The 17,782-nt window shown below is 55.2% G+C and overlaps 1 protein-coding gene and 1 long non-coding RNA gene across 2 annotated transcripts in view; one reads left to right on the forward strand and one right to left on the reverse strand.

The window, feature by feature from the left end:
* F8 (coagulation factor VIII) overlaps positions 1-14,644 on the reverse strand; it is a 20,253-nt gene extending 5,609 nt beyond the window's left edge. Inside the window, exons 1-16 of the mRNA XM_021406402.1 lie at positions 14,314-14,644; positions 11,883-12,007; positions 11,609-11,731; positions 10,911-11,123; positions 9,845-9,916; positions 9,394-9,483; positions 7,894-8,115; positions 7,414-7,648; positions 6,450-6,624; positions 5,782-5,875; positions 5,158-5,369; positions 4,691-4,841; positions 4,375-4,584; positions 1,023-3,360; positions 524-689; positions 201-395 (exon numbers count right to left, since the gene is read on the reverse strand). Coding sequence (XP_021262077.1) covers positions 201-395; positions 524-689; positions 1,023-3,360; positions 4,375-4,584; positions 4,691-4,841; positions 5,158-5,369; positions 5,782-5,875; positions 6,450-6,624; positions 7,414-7,648; positions 7,894-8,115; positions 9,394-9,483; positions 9,845-9,916; positions 10,911-11,123; positions 11,609-11,731; positions 11,883-12,007; positions 14,314-14,498 — 4,806 coding nt within the window. The 5' untranslated portion in view covers positions 14,499-14,644. The remainder of the gene's footprint in view (positions 1-200; positions 396-523; positions 690-1,022; positions 3,361-4,374; positions 4,585-4,690; positions 4,842-5,157; positions 5,370-5,781; positions 5,876-6,449; positions 6,625-7,413; positions 7,649-7,893; positions 8,116-9,393; positions 9,484-9,844; positions 9,917-10,910; positions 11,124-11,608; positions 11,732-11,882; positions 12,008-14,313) is intronic.
* Positions 14,627-16,772, forward strand: LOC110403306. Its single transcript, XR_002441611.1, has 3 exons — positions 14,627-14,766; positions 15,123-15,326; positions 16,291-16,772. It is a non-coding gene; the product is annotated as an uncharacterized LOC110403306 (long non-coding RNA).

Here is a 17,782-nt window from a genome sequence, read left to right on the forward strand (position 1 = left end):
GGAAGGGAAGGGAAGGGAAGGGAAGGGAAGGGAAGGGAAGGGAAGGGAAGGGAAGGGAAGGGAGCAGTTGCATAAGTTCATCACTTTATTATTCAGCTGAGAATCTACACAGCCAGAAGCTGCTCTAAGCACAACACCATAGGAAAAGCCTTGACCCCAGAGTCAGAGCCCAGACATGCTGCCCGCAGTTCTCCACCCACCAGATCCACGTTGGAGAGGTAAGCCCAGGCCTTGCAGTCGAACTCCTGCGTGGTGGGTGCCATCTGGGGCAGCACCTTCCAGGAGTACTCCCGCAGCTCACCAGGCTGCACCTCTTTACCTTCCTGCAGCTCCTCGTAGCCTTGCAGTGAGGAGTGGAAGGAGAAGGGCCGTGAGGCCAGGTTCTTGAACTTGACCTGCACCAGAGGGGAGGGGAAGCAAAAGCTCATTACCCTTTTTACAATCCCTTTACCCTAAAGGATCCCACCGCTCAGTGAGCAGAGCCAACCAAGGGGAGAGGTCAGGGTTTATAGGAAGAACTTGCCATGATGGTATCTTCAACTTCTGCCCTGATGTACGGCCCGAGGATGCCCAAGTGTTCATCCAGCTCTCCCCGCATCACCGGCTGAGTGAAGGAATCGTCCAAGTACTCTCGGAAAATCACCTTGCGGTACTGTCGGAAAGGTTTCCTCCTGCCGCTCATGGGGTCCCTGCAGGAGTGATGGCAGTTAGCAAGTTCAGGTGACACTGTCCCCAGGGCACAGGCACATGCACCTACGCTGAGCAATCTGGGAGTGAGGGGAGCGGATCTGCTCTACTGACGGAGCCTAGCACATCCCTGAGCCATGTGCAAGGATGCTCAGGGACTCTGGAGTTAGCAAACTCCTTACTGGGGATGCAGTGCTAGGAGCATCCTTCCCCTGTGCTACCTGACTGGGTCTCAGAGTCACAGGCCTGAGCTCCTAGCTGCCCCAAGCTGCTGACTACATAAGAAGCCATGCCATGCAGTGCCAGGGGAACACATGAGAGACAGCAACACTTACGTGGCTTTTAGAAAGTGCTGGGGTCTCTGGTTCCCATATTCCCATATCACCTCCATTGCCGCAATGAAGTATTGCCGTATCTGCCCCTGGAAGGAGCGCGGGTCGTGCTCATTTTCCCCATAGATGTCAAAATCCTGCTCTATTTCGCCATAGTCATCGTAATCCATGCTGTTAGATTCTGACATCAAGAGGCTAGAGACGGTCTCGTTGTTCAGAGCCATGTTCTCCCTGTGTTCTGCTGCAAGTCTCCTCTTTCCCACCGTGTTGCCACTTTCCCCATCCTCCTCAGGCTCTTCCACTTTCCCAGTTTCTCCAGGGACATCTTCCCTGCCGAGCACCTGCCGTCCATCCAAACTGGTTTGCACATGTTTGTCCGATTTCTCAGCAGTGCTATGGTTGAATGCAGGGCTGCTCAGAGGCAGGGAAGTGTTCTCCTTAGAAGCCACTTTTGCAGGGATTTCATCAGGGTTTTGCCCAGAGGTGCTCTCAGACACAGAGTCCCTTGTGGCATTGGCTTGCAGATGCTGGGGACTGAACCAGGTCCTCTCCCGATCTGGCTGCTCCACAGCATTCGTTTCCTCCTCCATCTGGCTTCTCCCCTGTGCCTGCTTACCCCACCGAGCTCCCCAGGCAGCCCCTCCACCTGGCTGCATCGCAGCCAAAGCTGGGCTCTGCAAGCCCACAGCATGCCCTGCTGCCCCTGGCGAGACTGGGTCCCAGTTTGAGGCCACATCTGTATCATTGTTACCATCCTGCAGTGCTGAGCTGCTGGCTTCCTTCACTGCCTGGCCCTGCGGTGCTGCCTGTGTGGGGAGCGAGCTGCTTTGCCAATCCTGCTCTGCTCCATTACCCACAGAGAGGGTCTCCCTGCTGCCAGAAGTGGGGCTGGGAAGACCCAGACCATGCTCCAAGCCTCTGTTCTGCAGGGACCTGGCCTGTCGGGGTCTCCAGCCGGGAACACCCATGCTCGGCGCATTTGGGGACTGCTTTGGGTCATTGGCCACAAGGTTTGATTCAAGAAGGACAAGGCTATCTGTCTCTGGCAACTCCTTAGTGGCTGTAGCATCCTGAAACACTGCCTCCAGGATTAACTCATCACTTTCTTCTGTTGTTACATATCTGGAAGGCTCAAGGTCATTGCTGTGTGAAAAGGTGGTTTCTAGAAGGCTTGTGCCTTTGGCAAATCCTTCAGCTTCTTCCGTGCCACTTTTTGCAGGCAAGGAATTACTCATGTCTGTAAGGATTTGTTCTTGTACAGGTCGTAGGTCTGAGACAGAAACATTTCCCCCTTCAAAAGATTCATTAAAACCTTGTGAAACCACTTTGTGAGGTCTTTTATTCAGTCTGGCATCTAACTCACTGGAGGAGTGATTGCTTTCTGCACTGTGGCTCTGAGAAGTCCTGATCTCCTCTGTTCTGGCTGAGGGTCTCGAAGAGCTGTGCAGTGTGAAGGAGGAGTTAGGGTTGGTGGTGCCTAACGTTGGTCCTGTATTGCTTGCCTCCCTTGACTCATGGAGATGTAAGGGTATTGCATCAGCACCTTCTGAAGATGTGACTTGAAGTCCCAGACTGTGCTCCGGGTCACCCTGTTGAAATGAGCTCCTGGTGCCTTGAAGAGGGCCTTTGCTGGCAGCAAACACAGTTGAGTTCCACAGACCATTTGTGTGAGCTGTTGTTTTTTGAGTCTCTGTTTCCAGCATCTGTAATGTACCACCAGCCTGGACCACTGCCGCTTTTACTGGCTCCTGTACCTCTAAGACATTTGCCACCTTCTTTCCCATCACAGCATCTTCTGGAGCTGGCTTACCTTGGTGCACACCTCCTGAACTCACAGTGCCATGGACCTCTCCACTGATGTGTTCTCCAGATGGGAGAGCCCCAACACCTTGGTCCTGGCTGATGGCTTTTGACAATTCTTCTTCATCTGCCAGGAAGGATTCATAAGACACTACGTCATAGTTTGTCTCTGGAAGAGAGGAGGTGGAAATATCATCTGGATGTGGGCTCCCTGGGAATGTTGATGTGTCATTGGAAGAGGGTCCAGAATTCGTGGCATTGTGTGGGTGGGCCCCATGGCTGGGTTCTGTCAAGCACAATCCTGGCCTCCTTGTCTCATTTCTGGAAGAGGTGACATTGTTGGGCTGCTCGCTCACACATGGCCTGCGCCAGTTCTTTCTCTTAGAGAAGCCCCTGGGTTGGAGATCAGAGTCTTCCCCCATATATTCCTCATACTCTGCGTCCTCAGAGCCTTCTTCAGGCTGGCACTGAATGACCATGAACTTGGCGTGCATCCCTCGGTCCCTGAAATCAGGATTCATGCACCCCAGTGTCCAAACGCCTGTCTCAGGGGAAGACAAAAGGACACCATCAGCCCCCACGGTGGGGAATCAGAAGAGAATCAGAGAGATTATTAGATAGAATCATAAAGGTTGGAAAAAACCACTAAGATCATCTAGTCTGACCGTCAACCCATCACAACCCATCCCTTGACTGTGTGACCCACATTTTCAGGCAGCCTCTAGCTCATGCTAGCAATTCACAGTCCCTAGAGAATCCTACAGCCAGGCCAACAAGCCATCAGGACTGCAGGTGACATCAGAAGTGAACAAGCACCATCAGCAGGGCTGGTGCTTCCTGCCGCAAGGCCTGGTCAGAAGTCAATGCACTGAGAACCCACAGCACCTCCGGGATGATGACAGCAGAGCCATCACCGTAATCCACCCCCGAAGACACGATGGAGCCAGCAGATACGCCTCTCCCCCAGACACAGTCATCACGTCTCTCCCACTCAAGCAGAAAGAGATGAGAAGGCTCTGCCTTGCTCACACTCCCTCCAAGCAGTGTGCAATAACGCAGCTCTGACGCTGGAGAGAGCTGTCATCTGCCACCAGCCTTCCTCAGATCAGCAGAGCTCAGACAGATGCAGTGTTTGGCTGTGACTTAGAGAGCTTGGCGCAGCGCTCGTGAGCAGCGTGCAACCACACGGTAAAGCCTGCTTCCTCTGTCAGTGAGGAAATGGTTAAGGGAGCCACTCGGCAAAAGCCAAGGGAAAAAAATGCTGAGTAGGGGGGAAATGATCAAAACCCAGAGTTATCAAACCCCCAGATCCTTCTTAGGATTTCTCTGCAGCCAGAGCACCTGTTGTTGCAAACCAGCGTGGGTAAAGGAGATGCTGTGAGCAGCATGGAGGCAATGCAATCACTGCCTTTCACTTTACTGCTCCAGCAGCTGTGCATCCCTCTGCTTCTGGGGCTGACAAAACGTGGTCAGGTCCCAGCACCAGCAGGGCCCGGGCTGGAAGTGCTCCCTCCACCCTGCTGTGATGGTTTATAGAATAGCCCACATTTCTCACCTAGCTTTTCCACACTCATGAAGACGGTTTCTCCAGAAAATGGGAAAAGGGTGAGCATGTCCTCAAAGACCTCGTTGCGTTTGAATGTGTTGCCAGAGAAGAAGACTGAGAGGAAATCTGTCTGAGCCCCAACACTCAGCACGTACCAGTAGACGACTTCATGCAGACAGAGCTGCAGTTGCAGATTGTCAAATACAAAGCCGTTAATAGCTGGAAGAGAGCATGGGGTGAGAGGTTCATCAGGACCTGGGGCTGCCAGGCTGCTGCCCGTTCCCTGGGGCAGGGAGCATCTGGGGGCTCCCTGCTTTGCACTCACTGTGCATCACGTTGGAGGCATAAAACTGGGGGTCCTGGGTATCCACGTGGGCTGCGTCGGTGCAGAACCGCCTGATGTTCTCCTCCAGGTACCAGCTGCGGTTCTCATCGAAGACAGAAAACAGCACCAGCCTCATGTCGTCTGACATTATCTGGGAGCAGAGAGGGAAGGGGATGCTGCTGGTCCATCCAGATCAGCCCCAGAGAGCAGTTTGTCCACATCGGCCCCTTGCCCTGGGTGCATGGGGAGCAGTTCACTGCTTTTCACTAAGGTAGGATCCAGACTTGGAGAGAAGGAAGTAGTGAGGGGTTGGAAGTGATGGTAGGGTTGAAGATAACAGGACAGTCACATTTGGTTTTACCTAAGTATTTCTCCCCCCACTGTTTTTTCAGCCTGTTAAAGTGACAAGGCACCCACCTTGCTAAGGGAATGGGATGCACTCTCTGCCACTTGGAGGGAGGACCCACCTGATTTCCCCTCTGGTCCATGGATTTCTTGAAGCAGATCAGGAGGGGCCCAATCAGGCCTGAGGCTGTGTCTTGCACCGGGTTGATGGAGCTGTAGTAGAAGCGGGTGAGGCAGTGAGGATCTGCCTGCATTGGCCCATCTTCTGTTGTGACACTCCACCTGTAGGTGAAGGACTGGCCAGGGGCAATGGGAATGTCCTTCACGTCCTTCTCTGCCAACACACAGCCAAGGGCAGATCTGTTAGCTCTGGGCTGCTCCTTCAGGAGCACTTCATAAAAGAGCTCAGAAAGGCTTCCTGATGGCACGAGTCACATAGAAAACTTCTCAAACCCAGGGTCAACCCAGGACATGGAGAGATGGAGGAGCTCCCCGGGTTGAGTGAGGACGGAGAGCCATGTGCCTGACTTTGAAAGCCCTTGAGACTCTCGGACACTGGAAAGTTTGTCCGGTCTCTGGGCTGTCCAGGGGAGGCTGAAGACAAGGTACTAGAGGTCTCAAGCACTTGGATGGATGGGTTAGTTGGGCAGCTCGTCTTATCATGGGCTGCAGAAAGATGCCCGGCCCAGGAAAATAGCACCGGCCACCTGATGGCCTGAATTCCCATGGCCTGCCTACAGCCTTACCTTGTGAGGGCTTCATGGCATGGTACGGGCTTACGCTGGTGAGGCCGTGAGGGTAGATGTTGTACGGTCGGCTGGCTAGATTCCTGAACACGATCTGAAACAAAGACAGCCAGTGGGGATGTTGAGCTCTGCCTGGATGCTGTGAGCCCTGTGATGGGGGGAAGTGCTGCAACCTGGACTTGTGCAGGACCACAGAACAGGAGGCAGGATAGAAGCAATGACTGTTCCTCTACCAATCTGCTCTGCCCATCTTTCCGGGAGGTGCCCACTTCATGCGCATTTTGGGAGGGTATGAAAATGTCAGATTTATAAAAGGCAGGTTGCTATCTTTAGTCTAACTTTCCGTAGGAGACAGAAGAGCTCTGTCAATCCAGGAGGCCCCAGGGGACCAAGGCAGAGCACACACAGCAAGCAACAGCCTCAAAGCGCTCCCCACTTCCCTGCCTGAAGCCCTTCATTTACTTCCCTAAATAGCTCTATCGGGGCTTTGCCAAAGGTGTTACCTTCACCTCCATGCCCACAAACACACAGGGAACTCTGGGGCAGGGAGCAGCAATGCAAAGCTCCTAAAACCTCCCAGTAGCAAGTAAGAGCTGTTAGGAGGAACAGCATCAAACTTTCCAATTGTTTCCCTTTCCAATCTCTGCACGGAAAGCAATTTCTCTTACCTTAAGCTGATCTCCAACCTCACCCTTTAGGACAGGCCCCAGAATTCCCTTGCCCTGGTGGGATGACACCTTGCGCTTCTTGAAGGTTGCATCCTCATACTCCACAAACATCACTTTCTTATACTTCGAACCGATCCGCTGCGGGCCAGCCTCCAGGAACAGGCTTGTGGTGTTTCTGCAGGCAAGAAAGAGCAAGTGGATGCATGCAGGATGCTGCCAGAACCACAGCAAGACCTCCACCTTCCATGGACTAGCTGCCCAGGTCCTGTCAGTGCATGAAGAGGGACACCCATCCCTGCAATCTCAACACACATTCTGGGGAATAACATTGCAAGTGATACTCATTGGCAGTGCAGGAGCCCCAGGGCAGCCCAGAGCTGGACCAGCCAACTGCTGGACAGAGGCAACACAAAAAGATAGAATAGAGTCATAGAATAGAATCATGAAGGATGGAAAAGACTACCAAATCACCAAGTCCAACCCCAGCCCACCCCACCATGCCCATCACTACGTCCCTCAGTGCCACATCTCTGTGGTTCTGGAGCAACTCCAGGGACAGTGACCCCAGGGCAGCCTGTGTCAATGCATCACCACTCATTCTGAGAAAAAAATTTCTCTAATATCCAACCTAAACCTTCCCTGGTGCAACATAAGGCCATCATCTCTTGTCCTATCTTGTCCTACCTAGATATTCTCATCCCTACAGGACACTCCAGTGCCTTAGAGAAGTGTCCAGTGCTTATTCTATGGAGAAAGCCTCAGCTAGGCTGCACCTGGGCTCACACTGCCCTGTAATGGAAGGAAGTGCGGACTGTGGGAGCTGAGAGTGTGGTAGATTGTCCCTTAGATAGGACCAAGACGTTCAGGTTGGGCAGAAGGAAAACAAACTTCTGGGGAGAAGGGGAAAAATGGCAGAGCTGCTTCCCCATGGAGCTGCCCCATGGCCACAGAAGCTCGCCCTCACCTGTCCAGGGACTCTGGCTTCACAGGGGCATAGTCCCAGTCCATTTCCTCAGCTGCGATGTAGTGGGTCCACGTCACAGGGTCCTTCTTGGCAAAAGAGCGCACCTGGATCACATGATAACCTTCCTCATATTCTTCAGGTTCATCCATGTACTCTGGCTCATCTGAGGGCTGCCCCATCTTCTGCTGAAGCTCATCTGGGCACTCTTCCACCTTCACAACAGCCTCCATTCCAGCTGGGCAGGAAGGGTCATGTTGACTTACCCGCATAGGTAAGTCCCCAGGCTCTGCTGGGAGATAGCCTATCCACTTCTATCCCCATCAAATGTGCCATCACACGGTCAACCCACGCCATCCTGGTCAGGGACCAGGTTGTGCATCAATAGAACACATGGCTGAACAGAAACAGCCTTGGAAATACAGCACTGCGCAGAGCCCAGCCCATCCCCTGAACTTCTTTTTCCCTGAGCCCCAAGGTTACCTTGCTGATGGGATGGTATTTGGCAGAATATCCGAAATGAGCCAGCTGCTCCTGGCGTGGTCTGGGCTGTGAGATATGTGGCAGGGGAGATCTCTAGGCTGCTGAGACGGTGTCCCCTCACCAGGAATGTGTGGCCTTCAAAGAAGATGGAGTGGACTTCTGGCCCAGTGCCCAAGGCAATCACATGCCAATAGACCTGCTTCTTGCGGCACAGCTTGAGACCTGCCAGGAGGAAGGAAAGCACCCAGGAGTCATCTCCGTGTCCCTAACCCTGGCCCTAACACTATCCCTAACCTCACACTCTTGGTGTCAAGGATGCAAAGATTGACTCTGAGGAACAGGGAGCTGGGAAAACGGAAATATTTGTCTGATCCAGCACTGTCAATCCTGATGCTCCAGCATGACATCTGGGACAGGGCTCCAGCATGTCTTCAGCAAGAGTTGAAATACCCCAGAAAGGGCAGAGAGAGGTCACTAGGATTGCTTGAAGGCTGGAGAAAATTCCTTCCTAGGAACAATTCAAAGAGCTCAGTGTGCTTAGGAAATGGGAGAAAAAATGACTTGTAAAAGGATTCTCCTGGGGAGAAGTTGCTGTTTGCCAAAGAGCTCTGTAATCTTATGGGGAAGGGAATAACGAGAATGAGTTCCTGGAAGCTGAAGCCAAACAAAGTCAGTTAGAGTCAAGCACTTTGATTTAGCACTGACCACCATAAGGGACTGGAATAGATCCCAGCAGCTGGAGGAGAGACCGGGTGGATGCTCTGTCATGAGGCCACCAGCTCTCTGCTGCCACCTCTCCATCATGACCTGCCCATCAGGTTATGGTCCCACAGCCAGGTGGGGGCTGCTGGTAGAGGTGAGCACCTTCACAAGGTGAAGACCATGAGGTCTGCTCAGCTCTGAAGCTCTATGGATCCATGATGCCAGGAAATGCAGGGGAGTTTTGCTTTTGCCTTTTATTGGAGAAAGGCCAGATCGAAGTGGGAGGTTTCAGGGAGGGGTTCACCAGGGGGTGCTTGCTTATGGTAATGTCTCTCCTGATGATATTTCCCAGTTTGCCTTGGAGATTCTCCACTACCAGGCAGCTCTAGATCATCTTGACTGCTGGTCTAGATGATCTTAGTGGTCTTGTCCAACCTGAATGATTCTGTGATTCTATTATTCTTCCAGAAGAACACCAGAAACTGCCATTTTCTACATTCATTGAGACCACAGACAGCCTTTGCTTTCCCTTGATAGCAGCTTTCCAAACCCTACAGACCAGTGAGAGCTGGATCCTCCCCCCCAGCCTAGCTCATAGGGCTATAAGACATGAAACTCTTTGCTACCAGCACCACTCCTGGAGAAATCCAAGGAGGTCACCTGCACTTGGCAACACACGCAGCAGGTCCTGCCTCACATTAACTGGGCAAGATAAAGAAGGCGAGATGTGATGGTCTGTCTGCTATTCCAAGTGCCACCTGCCCGCTTTGTCCCTGTCCCCAGCACAGCGATGCTCACCAGGCAGCGAGTTGTTGACATAACCATTGATGGTGTGCAGCTCTGTCCTGTTGTAGGCTGGGGAGCTGGGCTCTGAGTACCAACTTTTCCCTGTGGAGAGAGGAGGATGTAGTCAGCTCTTGCTTGAGAGTATGTCAAAGAAAAATGCAGCCTTCCCACCATGGTGAGACGGTCTGAAAGCTGAAATCCAGGGGGGTGTTGTGCTTGTTGGAAGTTCACAGCAGGCCTGGCCATGGCTTTGCATGAGTGTGACAGTGAGCAGAGCACACAAAGAGGCATTACTCCCTTCAGCCCATGTGAAGGCAGCAAGTGGTGGGAGCAAGTTTGGGGCATGGAGGAAGGAGTTGTAGGAGCAGAATGGCTGCACCTACATCATGGCCAAAGCATTTACCTCCCAGAGCAGGCTGAGTGCAGGTGACACCAAAGTGCTCAGCTCCCTTTGCTTAGTTACCTTCATCAAACACCGCAAAGAGCATCACGAGGTCTTGCTGCATGTTCTGCATCCCGTCTCTCACCAGGGTCCCTGCAACAAGACATGGGATGGGTTTCTTCACAAGTCAGCAAGTACCATGCCCATCTCCCATGAGAAGTCTCTTTCTGCCCTCCAAGAACTGGTAAATCAAGACCAGGTTGTCCCCAAACCCTGTGGCTGTGCAGTAGTTGCCCCCAGCAGGCTTTGAAAGGTCACTCTGCCTTGCCTTCCCCTCACTGGCTCTCATATCACGTAGTCACCTGGAAGAGCTCGTCTTGTGCATCCCCTCTGTCATCCCCTCTGTCATCCCCATTGTCTGCTCTGCTCGTCTAGACATTGCTCTGTCAGTGGAGGAATTGCTCGTGGCGAGTCATCAGGCTGCAGACAGTACATGGGAGCTGACTCGCACCCCGCAGGTGCTCATTCCTCTCTGGTGACTACAGAGGGGTCTGGACAACTACCTACAGGAGATTGCTCAGCCACGGATGGGCCAATCCCACCCCAAGTTCATTTTTTGATGCCCTAAAGAGTTTTAACAGTCAAGATGTCCATCTCCATGTTCACCATAAGGAAGAGAGCAGGCACGGATAGTGTGGCTGAGGCAGTGCCCCAGGTGTCCTGCCTCTCCCTTTGCTGATAAAATTTCCCTTTAGGTCTTCCAACTAAATCCTGTTTGGCAAAGTGCCTCGACTGACAATAAATGATTGTAGCTTGGTGAAGCTCTGAAGGAAAGACAAATATTTATACTTCCACAGAAATTCACCTTACGAATAAATGAGGTTCAGCTGCAGGGCAAGATTTCATCTGTAGTCTGAAATCTCACAGGGGAAAGAAGAACCAGGTTCTCTCCAACAAGGAAACCCGAGAGTGTTTGTCTACCACATCAGTAAGGGACTCTTTGGGGAAAGGGCTGAACCCCCAGAGTGCTGCTGCTGACCACAGCTCACTGACCCATTGCCACACAGCCTCTGGAAGGCTTCTTTGATTTTTCTGCCTCTCAGTTCAGGATTGTACCTGGCCCGTCCCCGTCCCATGCTGCCCTTACCAGGCCGGCACACAAGCAGGGCTCCGATCAAACCAGAGTTGGTGTCCTTCACACTGTTGACGTTAGAGGAGTAGGAGTGGGTCAGGCACTGGGAGTCACCATCCGTGGGGCCTTGGTTCTGCTGGATTTCCCAGATGTAGGTGTGCGTCTTCCCCGGGTCCACCATGTCACCCTCCTTCTCTGGCTGGCTGGTCTCATCCTCATACCCTGCACCTGCAGCCAGAGGAACAGTCTGATTCCTCCATAGCATCATCCCTAACACAAAGTGCCTACAGAAGTGCTTCTTCCCCACCCCAAGCCCTTGGCTAGCCCAACTGCTGCAGGCAACAGCTGGTTTCAGGGCAGTGAGCAGAGCCGTGCTTACTGGGAGCATGCACCACCACGTGCCCCGATGCTGGAGCAGACATGGTCCTACTGGTCTGAAGCATCCAAACTTAGGTTTAGCCAAAAAATTACCTCTCTAATCAATACAGGTTTGCTCTGAGCTGAGCATGGTCTCACTATTCCCCAAGCTAAGGCAACTCTGTGCCTGCCTGTCCTCCTGGAGTAGGTGGGCACCAGGGTCATAGGATCATAGAACAGCTTGGGTTGGAAGGGACCTCAGTGACCACCTGGTTCCATGTTGGGGAGGGACGTGTCCCCTCCTGGGAGGCAGGCACAGAGCGGGAGGTGCAGCATGTGGCTATCACTCGACTCACCCTCCGACGCCTTCCAGTAGGACACCCCAACGGCATGGAGATTGTAGGGGCGGGATGCCATGTTCTTAAAGGTGATGACCACCGTGTCGTAGACTTCTGTGCGGATGGTGGGACCCAGGAGACCTGGAGGGGGGAAATGGTGGGGTCAAGCAGCAGGGCTGGCACAACTACCCACGGGCCCTGAGATCCTGTTCCTGGACAAGGAGCTGGTGGCCTTCATCAGCATCCACCATGAGTCTGCCCACTGGGCTCACCACACCTCACACTTTCTTACCCATCCATGCCGGCTTGGGCTTGGGCTGTGTGAAGGATGCATCGAGGTACTCCACAAACACCGCCTTCCTGTACCGTGGGAGGGCTCCGGGCGTAGTGGGCCGTGGTCCCGGGGGCCCTGACACACTGCGGGAGGAAGGAAAGGCCAAGACTGAGTGTACGGACCAGCTGCAGCCATCCTCTTCCTCCTGGAATTCCCGCCTGGAATTGCTCACTGTCGCATCCTTTTTTGTTTGCCGACAACCACAGGTGTGTTTGGAAAGGATTTTCTCAGCTCGTGGATGCCGACGTGGCGGTGATTAATGTCGTGGCATTCGTCACAGTGGAAGAAGACACAGCAGTGCATGGCACAATGCCAGACGGGGCTGCTCTGCCCCTCAGCACCCCGTGCCCTGTACATCCCCAGCGCCTGTATGTGTGGCACACATCACACATCACCTCGGCCTTCCTCCCCCAGCTCCCCCCACAAAAACTGCAGGGCAACAGCCCCACATGCCTTTCTTTCCTGCCCAAAGTGGTATTTCCAGCCAGACCCTGAGAAAACCCTCCTTGGAGCAGGAGGATGGAGGATGCCTGGGTGTTCTTCACACCCCACTTATCTCCACTGGCCACTTTCGATCTGTAAGCAGCTTAGCAAATTCATTTTCCAGAAGGAGTCCAGCACGCTGATCAGGATAACAAAGCCGCTCCTCTCCCCTGGGATTTCAGCGGCTGCTTATCAGCCCCAACCCCAGCACTGATGCCATTTCCAGTAAGCAGACAGACCGCCTCCAGCCCTGCTTTGTTTGGAGCAAGGGCCAGGTGGTGTTCTCTTCCCCCTGAAGAAACAGTGAGGTCTGAGCCTGGGCAGCAATTCCCTGCCTGACTCTTCCTCAAGAGGAAGAGGAAGGAGCCAGAGTGACTCAGAAATTGAGGACAGCATGATGCACTCGCTCCCATGATGCTGTCAGGAGACCCTTTGCCCACCCTGAGGCTGGATCCTCGATCTATCTTGCAGAAAGTTCAGCGTGGAGCTTTCTCTGAGATCTGAGGCTCCAGTGCTCAGCACGGGGTCCCAGCTGGGGTGGCAGAGCCATTGCAGGGACAAAAGGGGCCATTCTCAGCGCAGGGACGTGTGGCCCAAGTGCTTTGGCAGCTCCCTGCACTCCAGTCCCTGCCGACTTCCTACCCTGGGGCGGCTGAGGAGCAGAGAGGTTCCTGGCTCGGCTGAGCTGCATTGTTAGCAGCACTATCTCTTGGAGCCAGGAGACGGCCAAAGGGAACACCCCGCGCCGCCGGAGCGCTCAGACAGGTCGGGGCTACGTGGTCGCCAGCGCAGAGCCGGGGCTGGGACCCCCGGGGACACTCCGCTTGTGCTTGGGAGGAAGGGGAGAAATGGAACTCATGGGGACGTGCAGGCAGCTCAGCCTGGTGGGTCACAGCAACACCAGATGTCCTCCTGGAGGTGCACCCCCAGGGATGCTATGGAGTGCTGCTCCCACGATGGAGAAACGGTGGAGCAAGGGATGCGCTGGCTCACCTCCACGTGCCCTTTCTCTGCAGTTTGGGTATTTTCCTGTGTCTGTCTCCGTCTCCCATTAGTGGGGCAAGACTCATGCCTGGGAGCGGCTTCTGGCTGTACAGGGGTGTTTGTGGAGCAGCATGGGGCAGAGCCCCCTCCACCCACAGCTTTGGCTTCCCGTCAGCTCCAAACACTCAGCCCATCAGTATCACACAAGCAAACAGAGCAGACACTGGCTCGAGCCCCTGCAGCACCTCCAAGGGGTACAGATGGATGAGCAGTGGTGCAGCTCTCAGCTCTGCTCCCTACCCCAGGCTCAGAGCAGCCCATCCACTGAGGGGACACACAGCTCTCCATCTCCAAATACCACCATCTCAATGTCCAAACAACGTGACAGCCACTTCTTCCCTCTACAAAGCACTCAGGCAAAACCACCATGCCTTCCTCCCTCCTCTCGCTGCATACCAACACCTTTTTATGCCCAAACACTTGAAATTCTATTCATTCCCTAAAGAGAAAAGCCTCAGCCCCAGCAATGCAGTGCGGGCAGAGAAAAAGAGCTAGAAGCTGGGGACAGAGCACAGAGCCTTCATGCTGTGAGCTGCAGCACAGGAACACCGCTCCCAGGGCAGAGGGGAATGGGGTTCCACCTCTGCTTCTCTCTCCCCAAAGCAGCCGAGATGCAGAGCAGAGGAGGGAAAAAGTGCATCTGGAAAGGCAGCTCCCAGCACAAGAACTGGAAGCATCACCAGCACAAGGTGTTAAAGCGAAGCAGGGCAAGTCAATGTTCTCCCTACAGCTTTATCCCATCCCGGGGGGGATAAAGGGGTGGCACTTAGGGGTGTCCCGCTCTGCCCCATGGATACCCACCCAGACCCAGCACCGTGTCGGCCAGTAGCCCTATGCGGAATGGCAACAGAAAGAGCTTTACCCTGCAGGTGCCTGCAGTGTGGAGAGCAGCTCGCTGTGCGTGTAGTCCCAGGTGGTCTCCACAGCCCCGATGTAGTACCTCCTGACCTCACCGATGCCCTCCCCGAGCAGGGAGAGGAGCACGAGGCAGCGCAGGGCTCCTGCCGGCATCGTGGGGAGCGGAGAGCCGAGTGGTGAAGTGCTCATCCAGCGGCTGCAATCTGCAGGAGAAGGTGATTCCGAGGCGGCACCCGCAGCACTCCGTCAGCACGCTGGAGCCGTTCCCAAAGGCATCAGGGGGAGAATCACAGCGCGGGTTAACGGGGCGTGTGAGCACGGCCTCTCCCTCTCTTCCTCCAGGGTGGCAATGAGAGGAGGAGAGGAAAAAACAAAGGGAAAGGGAGGGCAAACACAGCACGGAGCTCGGCCGCGGGACCCAGCTGGCTCCACGTCCTGGCCCACGGCCGGCAGTGAGGTGAGGAAAGGGAGGGTTGCAGAGGAAGGGAGATTTAGGTGCGGTCTCTGCCTGGTCTCACCTTCTTTCTCACTGCATGGAGCAGAGAGGAGAGTGGGTTTGGGGCCGTGGGCGTCGGCGTCCCATGGGTCTGCGTGGGCTGGGCAGCCCAAGGGACTGGCAGCTGCCTCCTGGACCTGTGAGCCCCCAGCGCTCAACAAAAAGGCAATTTAGGGCAAGATCCCCGATGGCAATTTAAGGTTTGCCATTAGGATGCAGCTCTAGGTGGCTCGTTGCCAAGAAGCCCCGCAGCCCCACAGACAGCAGGTGAAGGATGCTCATGTGCATGCACCAACACGGGTCTCCCTGTCCCCCAGGCGATGATTTGGCCCAGTGGCCCTTGAACCACAGGTAAGGGAAATGATGGGCAGACACCCAGGAGACCCCTCCCAGCAGCCCCTCTTCCTCTGCCCTGCTCCCAGGATCCCACAGAAAAGCTGGAAGATGAGGAACAATGCTCTGTGCCATCCTGGCAGCTGTGGGATGAGGGAGGTGGGAAGCACCCCAGAAATCACTGCAAGGTAAGAGGAAGGCGAGGGCAGCCCCAGCACTGCAGATGTGTCCGTGGGATGGCTCTGGGATCAGGCTGGTGTTTGGGGCACGCAGATGGGGGTGATGCAGGAGTGGGTGTCTTGGGATCTTGGATGGGAATGCTTGGCACGAAGTGGGGCAGTGCCCATAGATGGGACAGGAGTAAGGGGCAGTGCCCTGGGTAGGGCCCATCCAAGCAGATGAGGATGGGGGAACACATCCCCGCTGCCATTGCTGGGACCTCCACCATCCCAGCCCCATCCTGTTCCCCACAGGGCTGGGGACACCTCCCCATCCTCATCCTCAGTGCGGGGCCATTCCTCGATAGGGACATCCCCTCTTGTCCCACAAGCTCCCTACGGCAACCCCAAGGGGAAAACCATCCCCAGACAACATTTTGGCACAGAACAGTCAGTGCGTCACAGGTGGGTGCTCTGCACCTGGCCCCACGGCCGTGTCTTCGAGCGGGGCTGTGGCTTTCCGTGACAAATTCTTCTCATCCATCCGTCACCACGGTCACTGCTCACCCCTGCTCATGTCCCCACGACTTGGGGTGAGACAACGTGGGGTCCCTGCTCACACAGGGGAGCTGTCCTACTGCTCAGCACAAGGAATTATGAGAGATACCACCCCGTGCTGGGAGGGAAATGGCCACCCCGAGGTCTGGGAGTGATGGGCAGAGGGCAGACAGCCGTGCTGCTGGCACCACTCCCCACCGCACGGACGTGACTCCCTTCCAGTCGTCCCTGCCTGGGAATCTCCCGGTGCTGCAGGACTGTGTGCTCCCGGAAAGGCTGCAAAGGAACAATGTCACCGAGCAGATAGAGCTACGGTGAGGGGGCAGAGTGCAGGTTGGGGTCAGGGATGGGAAGGGACGCTCTGGGCGCTGAGATCACAGAAGGGGCTTCAGTGGCAGCAGCCCAGACACTGACAGAAGTTACATTTTTGGCACAGGCAGGCGCTGATGGATTGCTGGGTTTCACCATTTCCAGCAACGAGGAGGCAGCCCCAGGTTCCTGTCCCAGGGATGGAAGAGTGAGTGGGATGATCAGGTCTGATAAGAGGGTGCAGAAGGAATATGATCTGTAATATCAAGAGGGGATCCAGAAATGAGACTGAAGGGCACCTGGGGCTCTGCTGCTGCCGGATAGTTTATGTGATCTGCAGACAAAGCCCCGGGAGGGTTTGTCTGAGAGCAAACAGCACTGCTATTTGCCATGAGTAATGCAGGGGGACAAGACAGGGAGTTGCTAGGAACCACCTGGCTGATGTGGGGAGGGAGCAAAGCAGCGGCCCCACCACTGCTCAGTGTTTCTGAGGGCTCTGTAGAGCCACGTAGTGCCACTGCTGAGTGTCAGCATCGCCCGCACAGGAATGGGTGATGCTGGAGAACGGCATCAGCATCGTATCCTGCCTGGGGTGCAGTGTTGGGCACATCCACCAAACATCCCCAGGATCAGCTCTGGGGCACCGTCCCGCAGTGCAGAAGGGATGGGGAAGCCAGGGCTGGCTCCTGCCACCAGGAGAACTCTGCTTGGGGTGCGCCAAGGACCCACGTGCAGCCAGAAAGCGTTGGTTGTTTCCCCGAACTGTGCACTTTTCAGGGCTGGGGCGGGTAGAAATGACTCAGAACACAGTGCGCGGTGTCTAATCTCTCCTGGGGCTTTTTGTGTGTGTCTCCGCGTGTGTGTGTGTGTGTGTGTGTGTGTGTGTGTGTGTGTGTGTGTGTGCGTGTGCGAGTGACTCACGGTGGCTTCTCGGGAATGCAGAGCATCTCCGCAGCAGCGGCCGCCCACGGGGCTCGCGCCCTTCCCGGCACTCACATGGGCAGAGGGCACGGTGACAACGAGGGAGCTGAGGGCTGTGACACCCACCCGTCCTTCCTCCTGCGTGCCCTGGGCACGGCCTCGCCACATGGGCTCGTGGATGCAAGCTGCTGGCTGGCACGCACCCAGCGCAGCGGCCGTGCCCGCCTGGAGCTGTGCCACGCTGACTCACGGTGCTGCACACCGTGGTGGATCCCTGTCCCTCGGCTGGAGCAGAGGATGCTGTGGGGGATCCCGACCTCCTCTGTCCTTGAGGGCAAAACTCCTTCCTTTAGCACCAAAGCTCTGGGTTATGGGGGAAACACCTGGCCCTCACAGTGTGGTTGCTGCCCCAATGAAGGGACGCAGCCCCGCACTGAGCATCACACCCATGGCTGTGGGAGCCCATGCACCCAGCTCCAAGCTCCCTTAGCTCAGCCCCAGAGCAGAAACGCCGACATGGAGCAGGTCCCAGAAGTGGTTCCCCCCAATCCCCTCCCTCTCCCTGCAGTAAGTGGGGCAGCGGGGTGGCTCTCCTCTCCCATTTCTCACATTGGAGGTGGCTCTGGATGGCTCAGGCAGTGGAGCACGATGGCTGTGCTCCCGAAAGGCACCTGTGGAGCTGGGGGGGCCATTCATTT

This window comes from Numida meleagris, chromosome 8 (assembly GCF_002078875.1).
Source record: "Numida meleagris isolate 19003 breed g44 Domestic line chromosome 8, NumMel1.0, whole genome shotgun sequence".
NCBI lineage: Eukaryota > Metazoa > Chordata > Aves > Galliformes > Numididae > Numida > Numida meleagris.